Source organism: Sander lucioperca, chromosome 16 (assembly GCF_008315115.2).
Source record: "Sander lucioperca isolate FBNREF2018 chromosome 16, SLUC_FBN_1.2, whole genome shotgun sequence".
NCBI lineage: Eukaryota > Metazoa > Chordata > Actinopteri > Perciformes > Percidae > Sander > Sander lucioperca.
The window spans coordinates 31,491,233-31,510,488 of NC_050188.1; the positions used below are offsets into that span (position 1 = coordinate 31,491,233).

At 40.0% G+C, this 19,256-nt stretch overlaps 1 protein-coding gene across 8 annotated transcripts in view; it reads right to left on the bottom strand.

Moving 5' to 3' along the window:
* LOC116046377 (CCR4-NOT transcription complex subunit 3-like) overlaps positions 1-19,256 on the bottom strand; it is a 38,287-nt gene that overhangs the window by 14,166 nt on the left and 4,865 nt on the right. For 4 of the 8 annotated variants that reach the window (XM_031294725.2, XM_035992897.1, XM_035992899.1 and 1 more), the window contains exons 3-11: positions 14,096-14,163; positions 13,211-13,234; positions 12,166-12,240; positions 10,841-10,930; positions 7,893-8,021; positions 6,229-6,324; positions 2,037-2,159; positions 1,727-1,817; positions 694-827 (exon numbers count right to left, since the gene is read on the bottom strand). In XM_031294725.2, the coding sequence (XP_031150585.1) occupies positions 694-827; positions 1,727-1,817; positions 2,037-2,159; positions 6,229-6,324; positions 7,893-8,021; positions 10,841-10,930; positions 12,166-12,240; positions 13,211-13,234; positions 14,096-14,163 (830 nt within the window). The remainder of the gene's footprint in view (positions 1-693; positions 828-1,726; positions 1,818-2,036; positions 2,160-6,228; positions 6,325-7,892; positions 8,022-10,840; positions 10,931-12,165; positions 12,241-13,210; positions 13,235-14,095; positions 14,164-19,256) is intronic. The other 4 variants (XM_031294727.2, XM_035992900.1, XM_035992902.1 and 1 more) reach the window with 1 other exon arrangement.

Below are 19,256 nucleotides of genomic sequence, written 5' to 3' on the forward strand. Positions count from 1 at the left end.
CAAATGGTGGAATGAGCTCCCTATTGACATCAGGATGGCTGAAAGCCTACACATCTTCCGCCGAAGGCTAAAAACACATCTCTTCCGACTACACCTCGGATAAACATAAAAAAAATATATATTTCTTGAAGCTGCACTTTCATATAGCTCTTTGTAGTTTTGCTTATTTAAAGCTAATGTACTTGCACTTACTACTTGTTGTCTGGAGTTTGCACCTTCAAGGTTGAAAGCACTTAATTGGAAGTCGCTTTGGATAAAAGCGTCAGCTAAATGACTTGTAATGTAATGTAACATCATTACCACTACAAGTGACAAATTCAAAAGGCCAATGATGAGATAAATAACCTGACAGGTTGTTTGTTTTCGGTGGAACTGCAGTGGGTCAAGGGGTTGTTTCTTTATTGATTTCTAGTATTTTAAGGATTTCTATTTTTCAGTTAGGAGTGAAGAGAGCCGACGGCAATACGTGGAAAAGCACGAATGACAAAGTCAAACTATAGTCTGTTGAGCAACCAGAAGGTCCAAATTACTCTTTAATTTGTTGTTTGCATTGAAAAATCGTGTGACTCCAAATTCAAATTTCTTTACACCTACAAAATACACACAAATACTTTCTGAATGTAAGAAGTGTAAGAAGGCAAATTGACATGCTGCTAGCAAGTGGAAAGTAGTTGTGTGTGTTGTTTTTCTTACCGTAGTGCAAGTGGCAGGTGAAGGGGGGATGGGTGAAGATGAGGTGGTGGAGGTGGGCGTGCTGCTGGAGTTCTGGAAGATCTCGTCCTCCAAGTTGGAGTTTCCCGGCGGGGAGGTGGCGATCAGTGCCTGAGCTGGAGGTGAGCAGAGACACAGAGAGGGAGGAGTTCAGGGTTATTATATTACACCTAGTCTATATCCACGACCTTGCACTTCCGGGATTGCTCCGTTGCCTCCGGGAATTCCGCCGGATCACGCTCTTTTCCGCCGCGTATCAGTCACCTTCCGTGTTCTTTGTGTTGGCGTTCTAAACTCCTGCTGGATTTCTGAGGACTATGGTTAACTACTCCTCAGATCTCTGCAGGGTAAATCCAGACAGCTAGCTAGACTATCTGTCCAATCTGAGTTTTCTGTTGCACAACTAAAACAACTTTTGAACGTACACACGTTCCACCAAAACAAGTTCCTTCCTGAGGCTATTTTGCAGCGGCACTGTGGCTCTGTCCGGTGCTTTGCGCTGCCCAAGACGATTGTGATTGGTTTAAAGAAATGCCAATAAACCAGAGCATGTTTTTCTCCAATCCCGGAATGCTGTGTGGACTAGCCAGACCTTCCTTTGCAGCACTGTGGAGGACGCAAAAATGGGGCCTCTGCAAAATAGCCTCGGGAAGGAACTTGTTTTGGTGGAACGTGTACGTTCAAAAGAAGTTTTAGTCGTGCAACAGAAAACTCAGATTAAACAGATAGTCTAGCGAGCTGTCTAGATTTACCCTGCAGAGATCTGAGGAGCAGTTAACCATAGTCCTAGGAAATCATCTGGAGTTTAGAACACAAGGAAAGCGGAAGGAAACGGACATCTGGGGAATCTTCCGGTGGCACCGGAGCAATGCCCTAAATTAATCGTTGTTGATATAGACTACTTGTGGCTTTACATGTCAGAACTTTGCTCCAAATTTATACAACTTGCATTTGTATTGTGTGCTGTGCAAACAAACAAATTGAAAAAAAAAAACCCAGCTCATTCTCTACTTACGGATTTCTTCCAGGTCCAGGTCGTCGTACAGAAACTCATTCTCCTCAAAGTCTGGATCCTGCGACGAGTCCAGATAATACTCCACATCGTCCTTTATAAAGACAGAACAAATGAAAGAGGGAGATAATTAATCTGCAAAACACTCTTTGATATCCACAGATAAAAGAATTCTTGCAATGTGACAGTGCAAGTGTGCGGTTGCAACAAGAAAGAAAGAAGGCACACATGACATGAGCTTTATGTACGAGTACAGAAACGTCAAAGGCTTGGAGTTCTCCTTTAACTTTGTTTCATAAAGACGTAAGCGAACCTTGATCTTCCTGATGGCGTCCACCTGTATGGAGTCGTTGTCCAGCATCCTCAGGATGGTCTCCAGCATCCGGATGTGGTGCCGATGCTTTTCGATGAATGCCTTCAGCTCCTCAATCCGGTCCTGCTTCTTCACAACAAGAGCGGGCAAGGTTTGGGGAAACCAGGGGGAGAAGGGGGGGAGAACACAATTCTGGTGTTAGTTAACATTTCCGGTCATACAATGTCTACAATAGAGCTGCACAGTACAGTGTTTTTTTTTTATCATTACAGCAATATCAACTTGGGCAAAAAAGCCAGTTGAGGTGGTTTGGGCATCTGGGCGCCTCCCTAGGGAGGTGTTCCAGGCACGTCCAGCTGGGAGGAGACCTCGGGGAAGACCCAGGACTAGGTGGAGGGATTATATCTCCAACCTGGCCTGGGAACGCCTCGGGATCCCCCAAGTCGGAGCTGGTTAATGTGGCTCGGGGAAGGGAAGTTTGGGGTCCCCTGCTGGAGCTGCTGCCCCACCCCCCCCCGACCCCAGATAAGCGGACGAAGATGGATTGATGGATGGAACTTGGGGGAAAAAACCCATCGCGACAGGCTGCAACATATCGCGAAAGACTTTTTGAGTTAGTTGAAAGGGAGAATCAGTAATAAAAGGTCTCCTCTCTGAAACTGTGATATTGAGATACTGTCATAGGCCTATGTAGAGGATTTGCTTACTGTGACAGGTGCAGATACAGATACATTCCTGGAGCTATAGGCTTGGGACCATTTATGGAAACCTGTCTCTCAATTGAGTAAACATATATGACAGCCTGCCATTGGTGAAGAAGACAGTATCTCTAAAGGACCATTTAAGGAAAAGGCTATAAGTAAATTGTATGCAGATACAAAAGTTTGCCATTGGTTATTGGGCATGAGGTTTCTGTCCAATGGTAAATATAGTATCGTAAAGAAATCTCTTCATTGGTTTAGAAAAATATTCATTTGGCTGCTTTTACAATGAGCATAGACTTCGTGTTTTGTGACAAATATTAAATCATTGTGTTTCTCTGTGTTCAGTGGAAGTTGCAGTTAAAAAGCTGATCTGGCGAGACTTGTTACTTTTTCTTTAACTTCCCTGTGATCAATTACATAACATATTTGAGACTATATCACCTTAATATCGTTATTGCGATATTCAACAATTTTATAGCATATATTTCTCATATCGTGCAACCCTAGTCTACGACCGCTTGGTTCCTCCTGAACAACAGCTACATGAGAAGTGAAAAACGTCAAAGCTGCAGTGATTTTGTTTTTACACGTCTTTCTTTCTTTTTTGGATAAGAGAGTGGATCACGCTGGATGAAAGAGCTTGGAGCGTGGAGTTTAAATTGGCCTATATGTTGATTCAGATGCCTTTCCACCCAGATAATATATATAATACAATTAAAATGTACAGGCACTTTTTAATTGTAATATTTGATATAGAAATTGTCATATTTAACATGCTGGGGATATACACCGCCTTGTTCCAAAGCAAAGCACAAACATTAAAATCAATTATTCATTGAATTAGTGAGAAAAAACATTTATAAAAGAATAACGTTAAAACGTACAGTAGTGAGGAAACACATGAAAGGTACAGCAGCTACATATGTGCACGTTATGGCTTTATGAAGCATAAAACACAGGCACAGCACCACTTCTGATTTCAATATTTAATTTGCTTTAATATTCTTCTCCTCCACAGTTAATTGATTCGTGTTCCAAAGCACTTTAAAACTTCAAATGTTCTACGTTTTGTTTCTTTGTTTCAGTTCAGTTCTATATTTGAGCCACGAGGTATTTGGACAAAACTAAAAACATATTTCTTTTGGAACAAACCTTCAGAACAGAAACACGTGTAACTCTGTGGGGTCACTGGCTGAGCTGATGTGATTATAAAAACACTAACGGCTGTTAAAACACGCAGGCGGAGCCACTTTAGATGCATGTTGTTCGGCGGCTGCTGCTGGACTGCATGAGTGGAGGCAGCAGAGTGGAACATTTTAATGCGTTTCTTCATAATACATATTAATGCTGCACCAGCACATGTCAGGAACATGAGGACGTTTCTGTGCTGAGGGCATACTGTACAGGCGCTAAAAGGCTAAATGTAAACTCCTAATGTGGATCCGACGTTAAGTACCGAGGAAAGTATGGAACTGCGTTAAATGTCCCATGCAGGCTAAAATGACATTCAAGGGGTTTGTTTGGACTTTAGGCCAAAACCCGAAAAAAAGCTTCTAGGAAAACTAACTGGAGCTCTAGAGATGTATTTCTCGCTGGTGTTGGACTTTTGATCACAAGCTTTTTCATCCAGACTGAGCCAGTTCATCTGCTAACTCTAACTATGATTAACTAACTCTAACTATGATTAACTAACTCTAACTATGATTAACTAACTATGATTAACTAACTCTAACTATGATTAACTAACTAACTATGATTAACTAACTCTAACTATGATTAACTAACTCTAACTATGATTAACTAACTCTAACTATGATTAACTAACTAACTAACTATGATTAACTAACTAACTATGATTAACTAACTATGATTAACTAACTAACTATGATTAACTAACTAACTATGATTAACTAACTCTAACTATGATTAACTAACTCTAACTATGATTAACTAACTCTAACTATGATTAACTAACTCTAACTATGATTAACTAACTCTAACTATGATTAACTAACTAACTATGATTAACTAACTAACTATGATTAACTAACTCGAACTATGATTAACTAACTCGAACTATGTTTAAAAGGTGCTCTAAGCAATGTTGGGTGAGGGCACTTCTTGTTGACGTTCAAAGTATTTTCAAACAGAACGAGGCTAGCTCGCCCCTCCCTCCTCCTTATCCCGTGCCCTCCCTTCCGTGCTTCCGCGCACTAACCCCCCCAATCCCCACCCCCAAATCCTTCTTGTCGTTTATTGGCTGGAACGCTGGAACACTGTTTGTTATGTTTGGTGGTGCAGGTTGGCACAGTTTGTTTTTGTTGCCGTTTGTGGAGCCTGGGCTGTCTACAGAGACCGCGTTTTTTTTACAGTGTGTTCAGGGGACAGGCAGCTCGCGGATAGTGTGGAGACGTTTGCTGTATGTGACAAAAAATGTTGTAGCCAAACAAACGTGTGACATCGCTTAGAGCACCTTTAACTGACTCAAACTATGATTAATTAAAGGTCTTTAATAGTGAGCACATCAGAAACAGCATGTCAGCTAAAACAATTCTCAGGGCAGCAGGAGTCCAGTTATAAAAAAAAAAGAAAATCGCATATATCGTGATTTTTTTGTGACGTTTTTAGAATTGATTCTTTTCCCTAGAATCGATATTTACATTTTGTTTTACCAATGATTCACCTAAATATTTTCTGTTCATTCAGTACCAGCGACTACATCATATCCGTTTCCAGCTAAATAGACGGAAAGCAGAAAATGCAGAAAATTCATGTTACGTACTTCTTTACAGACAAGTAACAAGTGTGATGTGAATTCTTCTTAGAAAACAATTAGTTTCTAGAAATGTCTCATGATATGCTGTCTCTAGAAGTGTATTATTCAACTTTTGTTTTTGTTAGAGGTGCAGTAGGTAAGACTTATCAAACTAACTTTCTGTCATATTTGCTGAAACTGACCCTATGTTCCAGTAGAACTACATGAAGCAGGTCATTTAAAAAAAAGAATCTGGCTCCTCTGTAGGCTCTCTGGGTCTCATTTATAAAGAAGTTCCTTTGCACGGATTTAAAATAAAAGCCAATTACAGAGAAAGTGATCTTGATTTCAGAAAGAAAATCAGCTGTAAATACTTTCTGAGACATAACAATCTTTATAACATTGCACGTATGAACGGGACCTTTTCCTCATGTTCTTTGAATTGACTGCCCTGTCGTCAATGATAAACCCAGAGAGGGGTTTCTATAAGTGAGGTCCCTGGAGAGGGGGAGTGAAAGAAGTGAAAGTAGTAGTGGTCAGCAAGGTTATCGTCGTCAGGGCAGAGAGAGATGATGAATGTAGAGCACACTATCTGACCTCTCCAGCAGAGAGGAGAGAGGGAGATAGAGAGACGAGAGAGGCCCGGGGGCCGACTGACCGACTGATCTGTGCCAGCTATGAACAGAGAAAAACAACAAAATGATGAATGGATCAGAGATGAGGACACACCGACCTCTTTGTCTCCTTTCTTTTTCCTCGTCTGCACTGAAAGAGACTCCACCTCGCTCTCAAACTGGTCCACCTGCATGTTCAACGTGTCGATCGTGTTCTGGAAGGAAAGACAGGGAGAACAAGTTAACAGTGTGATGGGGTTCTAAAACAACTGTTTAAGTTAGATTTGTCAGAAAATCTTTGAGATTTGCCGGTCTTCTTTGTCACATGTGAAAGTTAACTGAAGGTTTCTGGCTTTCTGACATGTTGCTTAGACACAAGGGACCCTATCTTGCACCCGGCGCAGCGCCAGGCCCGACGCAAGTGTCTTTGCTAGTTTAAGACCGACGCGATTGTCAATTTCCCGTCCAGCGCCCGCGTCGTTTAAATAGCAAATGCACCTGCGCCCATCTGCGCGCCCATCTGTGCGCCCATCTGTGCGCCCATGGGCGTGCTGGTCTTACAGGGAGGTGTGTTCAGGGGCATTCTTGGCGTATTGCTATCTTGAGGCAGCAGAAAGTGATCGCGCCATTGACCAAGAAAAACCTGGTCCAAAGGCAATAGCGCAGCATTTCATTGTTATTTTAACGGCGCATTAGTAAAATGTGCCTAGGCTCGTGCACAGCATGCGCACACTGTGCTTGTTACACACACAGGGACGCACAGCAGCACACACACATGCAGAAGAATAAATAAAAATATTACAATGTGAAATAGTATTACATGATCTGCTCGCGCTCTAACACTTCACGCACGAGCAGATCAGTTTCTTCTCCTCTTCTCCTTCCTGCTTAGCAAATCCGCCATCATAATAGCAATGCGCCAAGGTACAAACGCGCCTGGCTTTTAAAGGGAATGGGAGAACACACCTATGAATTAATGAAGACACTAAGTACAACCCTTTTGAACCATGCGCCTGGCGCACGGACCCTTTTTCCCACCGTTAAAATAGCAAAAGTGGATTCGTACACGCCCTAAACGCACCCGCGCCAGGCGCTGCATGCCGTGTGCTTAGATCGTTAAAATAGGGCCCCATAAGTTATTTGAAGACATCACCGCTGTTGCCTTTAGGTAGTTGTGGAAAATTGTGAATTTATTATGTTCTGTCTTTTAGACTAAATGTTTAATCAAATCAAATAATCAACAATGAAAACGGTTAGTTGCAGTACTGATAGTAAGTGTACGAGCTCTAACTTTAATGCAGCTTGTAAGACTACAAAAGGCAAATGTAATCAAATAAATAGAAATGCAACCAACAATTATTTGCATTGTCATTATTTTTCTGCCGTTTTTTTTTTTTTTTTTGAGGGGTAAATTGATTAAATTTTTGATCTATAAAACATGAGGGGAAAACAGAAAAAAAAGACACTTTTACGCTTTAAAACAATAAAAAGTAGTCCCGACTCTCCCATCACAATGTTTTCTCTCAACATATCACCATGGTCTAAATATTAAGTATACACTTTGTGGAGACAACACACAGCTGTGATGTATTAATGTAAGTGGCTGCTGGTTAATGAGGTTTTTTTAGTCTTTGTTTTTGTGAAAGTTGAGACAATGTTTTGTCTTCATTTTGGTTTTGGTTCCACGATCACTGCTCAGTTTCTCAGCAGCAAACTCCGTTACAAGTGTAGTCACATCTGATCTCGGACTATTTTTAGGTAATTCCGAGAGGATACTACTCACCGTTAGCCAAGTGCCGACCTCCTCCTTCTCTTTCTGGGCCGGGTCCACCTTTTGGGCCAGACCCAAACCTTCTTTTGAGTACGCCTTCGTCTTGGTTTCTCTCTCCACTATTTTGAACCGCTCCATTTGCTGCAGGCATTCATATACACACACAAAAACACAGACAAATCTCATATAAAACCAGCTGTACTCATTGATACACCTAGATCACATTATAATAAAAACTCTTTTATTTTCTACGAGTAGAAAAAAAACCTTCAAATCGCAGCAGATCTTCTGATAGTACAAAGATTCAGACAAATACGAAAGTAATCAACTTTCAATTGAATTTACAAATACCTTTAGAGGCTAAAAAAATAATAACGGAAGAACTTTTTTTTTTCTCCTTTGGTCTGTTCTTAACCCTCCTGTTGTCTTCGGGTCAAGTCTGACCCCTTTTCAAAGTTTTCTATATGAGATATATTCTTTCAACAAAATTGCCCAAAAATAACATGGATGGTTCCATGCAACGCTCTTCGCAAGTACAATTCAAATGTTTAAAAAAACGTCAAAAAGTGTTGACAAAAAATGGCAATAGGTAACAAAAGCTAGCCTGGGAAAACCCTGACGAACTTGCGGCAAATTTGAGATTTGCAAGTCAGTCTGGCCAAGAGCCCATTTCCAATTTTTACCAAATCGAGGCACCAATCACAACCGTTGAGGCGGGCTTTACACGATGACGATAGCGCAGCGACGGCAAGCAGCTTTTTGTTTACATTCAACATGACGGCTACCGAAGCGCAGCAACCCGTTGCTGCTGTCGCTGCTACGTCACCCGGATCGTTGGTCTGATTGGTTGAAGGACTATCCAATTGCGCCCAGAGGCATTTGAGCGGTGTCCGTTGGTGACGCCCCTTTGGAAATGAACTGCGAATGAACCTTGCCCAGACCCACTCTCAGTTACAACTGAGAAGGGTCTGGTGTCAACCAGGCTAAACAAAAGTGCCAAATACATTGAAAAAAGCGTCAAAAGCCATTGAAAGCCTCTAAAGCAGAAAAAAAAGCTTTGAAAAAAGCGTTAAACAAGGTGATAATGTTCAAACATTATCACCTTGTTTAACGCTTTTTTCAAAGCTTCAAAAACGTAAAAAATCTTGAAAAACGCATGGAACAATGTGTCGAAAAACATGAAAAAGTGTTGAACACAAGAGTTAAATATTTAACAATGATGGAGCTGTACTTCTTGATACACATGGATAACAACACTAATAATATTGATAATAAAGACAATCTTATATTCTACGAGTAGGAAAAAAAAAACTTAAATTCGCAGAAAATCTTCTGATAGTACAAAATAAATCAACTTTGAATTGAATTTGAAATACCTTCACAAAAGATAAAGAACGGAAGTTTCTCTTTTGTCTGTTCTTAAACAATCTTAACAATGAGGGAGCTGTAAAGTAGGAGAACTCAGCAATAATAAATGGAAGTCGGGCACTAGAGGAGCCATTCAAGCCCACTCAGCAGACCAGAAATAGGACAAGACCAGATAACTGTCTGTTACTGAAGGAAGTTACAGCCTCTTCTCTCCTGTAGAAAAACCACAGCAGTGATTTGAACACTTCCGAGGCCTTTAAGACCCTGAGGGCGAGGCTCATAAATGTTGTTCTAATTGTATATACCGTATCCGTATCTCAGTGTACACACCCAGTAGATTGGGATGTTCCTGTTTTGGTTTTCCTGGTCAAGACTAAATGTTTCTATCAAACCCAGAAATGCTGCACTTTAAACTTCTTATGCATGTCATGTATGCAACAGACTGGGGGGGGACGGGACTGAATGTGATTTAGAGCGTAACGTTCAATCAGAATTACAACACAGCTATCAATGTGCAGAAGTATTGAAGTTTAACATTCCCTGCAGGAAGTATAATTTCAGGTCGACTAACTGAACCACAGGTATTCTTGGGAGAGCAGCTTTGGGATGAAAAAAAACTCAATCAAGATCAGAGGGAGCTGGCGAGTCGCTCTGGTCTCTCATTGTGCGGGCAGGTGGCTCACATTCAGTCCATCTCAATAACCCTTTAATCAAAAGGCTCCCGTGGCTCTGCGGCCCGACGGGCGGCCAAGCTGTGCTACAGAACAGGCGTTAAGATACCCGACCAGCTCCCGTGTTCACCAGCTCTCTGTGAAGAACGCCATAATGAGCGTCTCCTGGGTGAAGCTCTTCATTTAAAGGGGTAATCTGAGAAACTACTTTGGCGACATTTTTTTAATCTGTTATTGCAGTTTCTTTTTTAGGGCTTAGATGATACAAAAATATTATAAATATATATATCATAAATATATGTTTATATATTTATATATAATATAAATATCACTGACATGCATCGTTATTCGTGTATTTAGCTATTACAAATGTTTAGCTTTTTTTCAAAGGACTTTTTTTCTGTTCTGGCTGTTGCTACTCTGTCAACTCTGAGGCCTTGATAGAACTAAAACAATTACACGTGAAAATTGCAGATATTCAGTTAAAAACATCAATAACTTTTATACTGCAAAACATACTGTAAATCTCGCTGTTTCCAAGATCGAAACTGAACTTCGAAACGCGGCAAAAAATATCTTCTACGCAAAAACAAACGTTTCCTGAACATGAATGAAAACATCAACACAATTAATCAGCGTATTGAGTGATATCAGTGTGTACATACAAAAAAAAAACATTCAATCCTGGAAGTCAAATATTGGCCAATACATTTTGGTACACTGCTAATCTATAACCTGATGTGTCAATGACAGAGATATGTAGAATTTAGAATTCAGTCATTTATACGACCCGGAATTTGTCAAACACATTTATTAGACTTTTTTTTAAAGACTTTCCAGAGTTCGGAACAAACGCAATCCTCCAGCGTGAACACGGGTCCTGGTGGGAGTGTTATAATGAACATGATGTGTCCTACTTACCGTTTCTATGAGTTTGCGGTTCTCTACTAGCTGCCTTTTGTCTTTGATCTCGTTGGATGCCACCCACGTCTTGATCTGGTCTCGAAGACGCTGGGGGATCAGAAGAGGAAGAAGAGGGAGAGACACAAAGCAGGGGGAGAGAGAGAGAGAGAGAGAGAGAGAGAGAGAGAGAGAGAGAGAGAGAGAGAGAGACACAGAAAGGGAGAGGGATGCAGATCCATCAGTGGATACATGCAGAGACTCGTCCTCTACAGTCATGGATGGTCAACTTGGTGTCTACATGCGGCAAACAGGCTTGGCTTGGCGTTTGGTCTTCATGGAAACACCGAGATGAAGCACACACACACAGCCTCTGGCTGACAGTGATGATATTTAATACACACACACACACACACACACACACACACCTCTCTCTATGTGTGGGTAGGGTAAACAATATCAGATTAGCAAACAATCAATGCCCTTTCATCTAATTTCAGGACCCGAACTAGAAACACAACAGACCTCATCCTCTCATTTCTGTCTTGCTTGCTAATTGGTTAAAATTAGACCCTTTATCCACCTGGTGTTAACACGTAATCTGTAGGTGGATATCTGACGGGGAAAAAAACCGCACGTTAATCCAGCTGTAAATTCACACAGAGCGCACTGCAGACGGGAGGTGGTCGGATCTCAGCTGGGCGTAAACGCAATCTACAGCTGAAAACAATTCATTTATTTATCGATTAGTCAATCCACAGGCAATGAATCGGCATCGATTTTGATTATTGACTTTTAGTACTCCAAGCATAAGAATTATGTAAAAATACTCTAATTCTATTTTTAATATTTAGTTTAACGTGGTTTTCCTACGTAAAAAGTACAAAAAAAAAGAAGAAAAGAAGAGGGGGCTGGAAGCACATCTTCACACACAAAAAAGCGTGCATCGAGGTGGCTAGAAACATTGCAGAGATTCAGCCATATTTCTTTGAGCCTCACGCCGCATTCAAAACCGGACAAACCGCCCACTTCCTTTCTGCGCCCACGTTAACCAACGGGGCTGTTCAGACAGGGCGTGCCGCAGTTTGTCGCTTTTACGTACTGGACAGCGATCGGCTTTCGAATCTGTTGCGTACCGAATCAAGCAAGAATTTCAGATTTTAGGGAAGTGCACAGACATCTCCCCCTTGAGGAGGGGAATGTGAAGACACCCGTCTAGTGTCAAACTTTTCACAGCTACAAGTCAGTATAGACAAGGCCAGACATTTTTAGGGGACATAAACATAAGACAAACTCATTTTTGAGTGGAGGGGATCTTTCTCACATGTGTCTCTCTCTGTATTTACCTGTAGCTTTTTAATCTCTTTCTTGAGGTCCGCTTCATATTTCTCTTTCTGGTTGGCGTTGGCTGCATTGTGAAGCTTTGGAGGGAAAAGAAGCAAAGGAGGGTCAAACAAGTTCTGGTCCTAAGACAATACAGCGCATGTTTCATTCACTCGTTCATGCTGTGAATATTGATAATGCAGTCTGTGTTAACAAGTTGCACCAGCCTGTCGATTACGTATTAGCTCATACTTGGTTAGATTAAAAGTCTGCCATTTGTTTTTAGCTTTGTGCTTTATCAATTCATTTCAGGACAATTCCATTGATCTCTGTGGGGAAATTAGGGTTTGTTGCAGCAGCACAGGAAAACACAATTCAATTAAGGAACAAAGATAAAACATGAGAACAAAAATGGATAATAAAAATACACTTTTAAAACAATAAATGTAATACAAATGAAACATGAACATTTGTGGGTTAAAAAGTCTCTTAAGAGTCAAATAGGACTTGTAGTGATCAGTGGAAAACTCTGCCAAATAGAACCACAGCAGCACAATCAGTACAGGATATAATGAAGGGGGAAAAAAGGGGCAACTGGGATGTCGGGTAACTAAAACACTGACAACTTTCTGCCTCTTTATTAGCAGAACAGATGTACACTCTGGGCCTCTGCGCTGCTGTTAGCTCAGGGCCAAGCAGTGTTTTAATAACAGCTCAGTTTATTATCAGTATCAGGAGTACTGTACGGTCTGTTGTGGTGATGGTAGAATATGCCTGCACAGTCAGAGAAGTTAAGCTCAGAGGCAGATAAGGAAATAAATAAAACTAATGCAGCAATAACAAAGCGGACTGAAAAACGTTTCCTTCTCGTCGACGTCCTTCACTCCTCTAAATAAAATGTTCCATCCACACACTACATTTGACCAGAGTTGTGTCAGCGTTTATTCCCCAGTCACAGTGTATAGAATATGTATGTTAGCATTTATTTTACATTTATTGTTTAATTTCTTTCAATATGTTTATGTATGCACCATCCACCAAGGCAAAGTCCATGTAAGTGTTACTTACTTGGCAATAAATCCTTTTCTGATTCTGATAACACAAATAATAACAATTAGGGCTGGAACAATTAAGACGATTGGCAGACAATTAATCAACAACAATTGTGATAATTGTTTTAAATTGTTTTTTTTTTTTTGTTTTTTTTTTTTTAACGCCACAATTCGCTGGTTCCAGCTTCTCAAAATGTGGACGTTTGCTGGTTCTCCTTACGTCTTCTCCAATTGTTAACTGAATACCTTTAGGTTTTGGACAAAATAAAGACATTTGAAGACGTCGCCTTGGAATACTTTCCTGACATTTTTACAGACTTCTGGGTCCAGTTTCTCTAATGGGATCTGCTGTTTTAAACCATTAATAATTGATTCTTTTTTCTTATATCTCTCTTTTTTTTCAATTTCGGACTGTGGATCAGACAAAAACTAGAATTACCGCCTTACGGTTAATTGCCTCCGCTAGTCAGTCAAGTGCAGTTTACATCCATGTCTGTTCAGAGTCATAACATATGTAGTGAAGACTTAGACACAATATAAAAAAAGAGGTATTAAGTGTATTTTTTAATGATACGTGTCTCCATTTTAGTATCCGACCAAATGTAAGATATGGTCACCATCTCTAATCTCCCCTTCTGTTTCTGAGTTATGGCGTTTAATGATGGCCTCAAAAGTGTTCTTACAGAAGATTAGGAGGTCACAGTGAAGTTGACCGTTTGGATATAAAATGTCATCACTTCCATCATTTTATCCTATTAGACATCTCTGTGAAATGTATATGTATAATCATAAAAAGGGCTCTGGGAAACAGTGGATATGGGACTATATCTTTTTTACTATGATTAATTAAAGCAATGATCAATGAACAGATAGTCAAGTCCCGATGACGATCCTTCCTCACCTTTTGCCAAATGTCTTCAAACTGTTCGACTCCTTCCGCTACTTTTTTCAGACATCGATCTATTTCCCCTGGAGGAGGAGAGAGGAGCACAACAACAGGAAGGGATTAGAGAAAAGCGGGAAATGAAACCGATCATGTGACAGTGAGTATAAACATCAACACACTCTGGGGCCAGTTTTAAAAAGCAGATTTAACTGATTATCTGTCCCAGAAAAGTAATCCAGGTAACATAGTAAAACCCTGCTACTTATAACACACACACGTTTGTTTCACTATCTTTGTGGGGACCCGTCATTGACATAATGCATTCCCTAGCCCCTTACCCTAACCATCACAACTAAATGCCTAACCTTAACCCTTACCCTCACCCTAACCATAACCTAATTCTATCCCTAATCCTAAAACCAAGTCTTAACCCTCAAACAGACCTTTAACCTTGTGGGGTCTTTTTTGGTCATTTTGGACCCCACAAGTATACTGTATTCCCCGGTTTTTGGACCCCACGAATATAGTAACACACACACACACACGTTTGACATCCTCATTAAATATGCACATCTTAAAAGCTAACGCACACATATCCTGTGCACACCCAGCTGCCAGTTTATTAGGTACACCGAGCTAAAAATAATGCGCTCTAATACAACGGTATGGAGTAAAAACAAACCTGTTTAGACAGGCTGACCGGTGTGCGCCTGGTCGGCACTTTCAATATTAGTTTGCATTACTGATTGCATTATCGTGTTCTCACTCTGTATTGTGTTTCTTGCGTTTGTCCCTGTAAAGCACTTTTGTGACTTGCGTCTGTGAGAAGCGCTTCATAAATATATATTTTACTTACTTACAGTCCTGCAGTAAATCCTTCATGGAGCTTGTAGTGTTTAGTTTGTGTTGAAACGGTTTACAGAGGTGTTGATTTAACTGTATGATCGTTTTGGGGGATGCAGGTTGTCGTACAGAGAGGTGTTTCTGCTATTAATCCTATCCTCGTTGATATAAATGCTAGGGGTATATGATTCAGAAAATGTCACTATTTGATTGCGATTTTTAGGCTCGCGATTCGATTCAATATCGATTTTCGATTCAAAAACGATTCTCGATTAAAAAAACAAACATTCACAGTATGTACATGTAGTTACTTTTCCCATGTATGCATGTGTGTGTGTGTGTATGTATGTATATATATATGTTATACATCCCTTGTATTTAGGGGATTTATTTATTTGGATTTTGTCCATATTATTCATGTGGATTTGTTTGTTATGTTATTTTAACATCCTGTTATGATGTATGTGTATGTTGTGTGTGATGTCTGTAAGCTACTGGGACCTTGAATTTCCACTTGGGGATCAATAAAGTATCTATCTATATATCATGTGATTGCAGTAGACATACAATAAAAATATAAAAAAAAAAAAAAATATGAATCGATTTTTGGAATTCTATGAATCGATTTTAAATCGGTAGAGATGGAAATCGCGATTCGAATACAAATCGATTTTTATGCACACCCCTAATAAATGCCACATACGGTTGAATCTGCACCCCCAATGAATGGTGGAGAGTGTGTAAGTCAAACCAGGAGGAGGACAGATTTATGTTTACGCTTTTCATATTACACACATTACATGTTTGCTATTAAATGTATACATGCAAAAGCTCATTTTTGTGTCTTTTTTTTATGATTTCCATCTTGGACCACATCAAGGCTGGAATTTTTTCTCTTTAATTTAAAGTGTGTAACATGGATATAAAAACACACATGGGTTGTTAGGATGTTATCTTTCAATTCTTTAAATAAGTGTTTATCTGGACCCTAATATTCCAATACTAATCAGAATAATAGCCCAATCATAATATAAATGCCTTATGTAACCACCTCAAATAGGTAGAAACTGGCCCAAAATTGGAAGTCATTTTCAAATCGGGTTAATGTGGGCGGTGTAAACCTTTGTTAATCCGTCAAATAGGAAAATAAGTGCACCTAATGACCATGTAAACGCTTTAGGGCTGCAACGAACGATCATTTTCATTGCCGATTATTGTCTTGATTAATCGATAAGTTGTTTGGTCTGTGAAATGTCAGAAAACCGTGAAAAATGTCCATCGGTGTTTCCCAAAGCCCAAGGCATCATTGGTAGCAAAACTCTTGCCATAAAAGTGCATATACGATTATTTATATTATCATTACTATTTAACTAATTCCTGAACAGTACAGAACAAAAAGAAGAAGAGAAAAGAGAAGGTAGACATATCAACATATGAAAAGGGGAGATTGAAGGAGGGTTTGGTAGAAACTGGGAGTTGTGGGCAGTAGAGACAGTTATAGGAGACATGGAGGACGAAATGAAAGATTTCTGTACCACTTTACTTGAAGGTATCTACATAAGAGTGACATGACATTGTCATGACACATGAACCTTAGCCCTACCCCTCATGACAAAAACCGAACACTTAATGATGGAAGCGTTATGTCATAAACATTTATGACTTGTTTATAATGTTTATGACACGTTATCGACAGTGTCACGTCACTCTTATGTAGATAGTGAAGTGTAACCAAGATCTCTTTCCGATACGCAACTAAAAGACTGAGTTCCTGTTTCGAGACACGGGAAAAACCCTTTCCAACTTATTAAGAATAAGTGAAATACTTCTACTAATAGGTAACGTTGTCCTGATCGTTAATTGATCAACTGTGCGGTCGCTAATGGAGGAACGGGGAGTGAGGAGGAGAGCTGCAGCCGCTGGTGTAGTCGAGAACAGACTAAGTTATGAGAACAGACTCTAGTTTGGCCTTAAACAGCCTTGACGTTAAGATTCTGCTGCGGGGTGTGTTATTTTTAGATGAAAGTCCACCTCAGTAATAATACATTATATAGTCTAGTCGGTGCTTGTGGTTGATCTTCTTCTTTGGGAGGAGTTTTTAGGGGAGATGCGTGTTTTGTTTTTTAAAATGTTGGAGAAGTCACAGGAGCACACATGAAGGGATGAGTGATGCTGGCAGAGACGCATCAATCCTGTCAAGAAGGTCTTTTTTAAAGCCTGCGGTGACAAACTTCAGGTTGGAAATAACATCAAAGTAAAGGAACATTTCTGTGGGACAGCGGAAATTTTGGACGGGTTTAGGGCTGCAAGCTATGAGGAAAATATCCAATTGCGATTCTTTTAACTTATATTGCAATTGCAATATGATATGGGAGGGAATGATCATTTTTGTATCATTATTCTCATTTTCATTGAAAAATATTCAAATTAAAAACGATTATAGTGTGATTTTTGCGAGGATTCGTCCCAAAAGAATTTGTGTCTTCAGTCTGTAGGATACGATCTGTAGGCCGGGACGTCCATGATTCGATTTGAATCCCATTTCCTGCATTTCTCCATACATTTAGGGACCAAAATCCAGAAAATAATTAAATTATTAAAATGAAATTCTTCCAGAAAGAATAGGACTATACTATGTTTAAGAAAAGGATGTCTTAAAATAGGGGCCGATTACCGAGACTTATATATAAAATATCAAACGAATTTGAAAGTAGAGGGGACAGAAACGAGATTTTGAAGTGTCCCCCCTAAGTGAAAATTACACCCTAGGGTTTTACAAATATTGCCCCCCCCCCCCCGGGATTTGGATATTTCACCAGTCCATATTGTGATTTCAATAAAATTGCGATTAATTGTGCAGCCCTAGTCGGGCTTTGGGTGCATTATCATCAGAGTCCCGTGAGCGGTTCCAGACATCAGTCGACATCAGCGTCACTGGTACGGTCACACTGTACCAGTTACATTTTTTTTATTAAAAAAGAAAGAGAAAGGAACAGAAGAGCAGCAGAGGACTCGGATCCCGACGGTTCTCACAAGAAAATATAAAAGTGAGTCTTTCTGAAGCCTCAACCGAGCTCTGGTGTCTGTGAAAGTCTGTGAACAGGATCATGAGCAGACTTTTGCACAAAAGTCTGCCAACACACGCGGACGCAATGTCACCCTGTGCGCACAAAGTGCCACATTTAACAGACCCAAACGGGGAAAGAAAACAAACAGAATCCTTTGAATAGCGGTGATAGGGAGATATAGATATAATTTATCAATTCTCATTGGATACTGAAATACTGATACATACCATCATATGGTAAATGTTCTGTAAAATCAATAGAAAAACTGTGGATTTTTTGACTGTTTCACCTGACAATCGAGGTACTCATCACATTAAAACTACAATCCTAAAATGATGTCCCAACACACTCGAGACATCAAAGCGATAGCTATCTCAGTACAGTATCAATGATATAACTAAATGTACCATCGTAAAATAGGGTTACCAGAAAATCTATGCTTGGATCTTGTTGTCACGTTGGTCCAAAATGCTACTGGCTACCTGCTTAACTGACAAACACTTATACGCACACACACACACACACACACACACACACACACACACACACACACACACACACGCCTGTAATTAAACATGAGATGTAATTGTAGTTTTAGAGTTGTGCATGGTTGCTTTTCTGTGAGCTACATACAGTTATCTTCAAATTAAAAAAGCTGCAACAATTAGTCAACTAATCGGTTAGTCGATTGACAGAAATTTGATTGGGAACTATTTTGAGTCAAAACTATTAGCGATAGTTCCAGGTTCTCAAATGTGAGCATTTGCTGCTTTCTTTGGTGTTATATCATAGTAAGCTGAATATTATTTGGTTTTGGACTGGACATTGGGTGGCCGGGTTGGCTCAGTGGGTAGAGCAGGCGCACATATACTTGGAGGGTTATGCCTCGACGCAGAGGTCCAGGGTTGGAATCTGACCTGTGCAGATTTCCTGCATGTCTTCCCCCTCTCTCCCCTTTCTCATCTAGCTGTCCTGTCAAATAAAGGCAGAAAAGCCCAAAAAATAATCTTAAAAAACAAAAAAACAGGAAATTGGATGAAGTCACTTTTGGATCTAGGATATTGTGATGGGCATTTTTTAACTGTTTAAAGCTCGGCACAATAGACAAAAATAGCACGAGGCGCAAAACGGGCAGAGTATAAAGGCTAAAACACATTAAACAACATTAGGCGTCCTTCCTAAAGAAAATGTTACCTTTTTTTTTTAAATTAAAAAAAAATGCAATTTTCCAGTACATGTTGTGTATTTGTGGGTTGTTGCCCCTT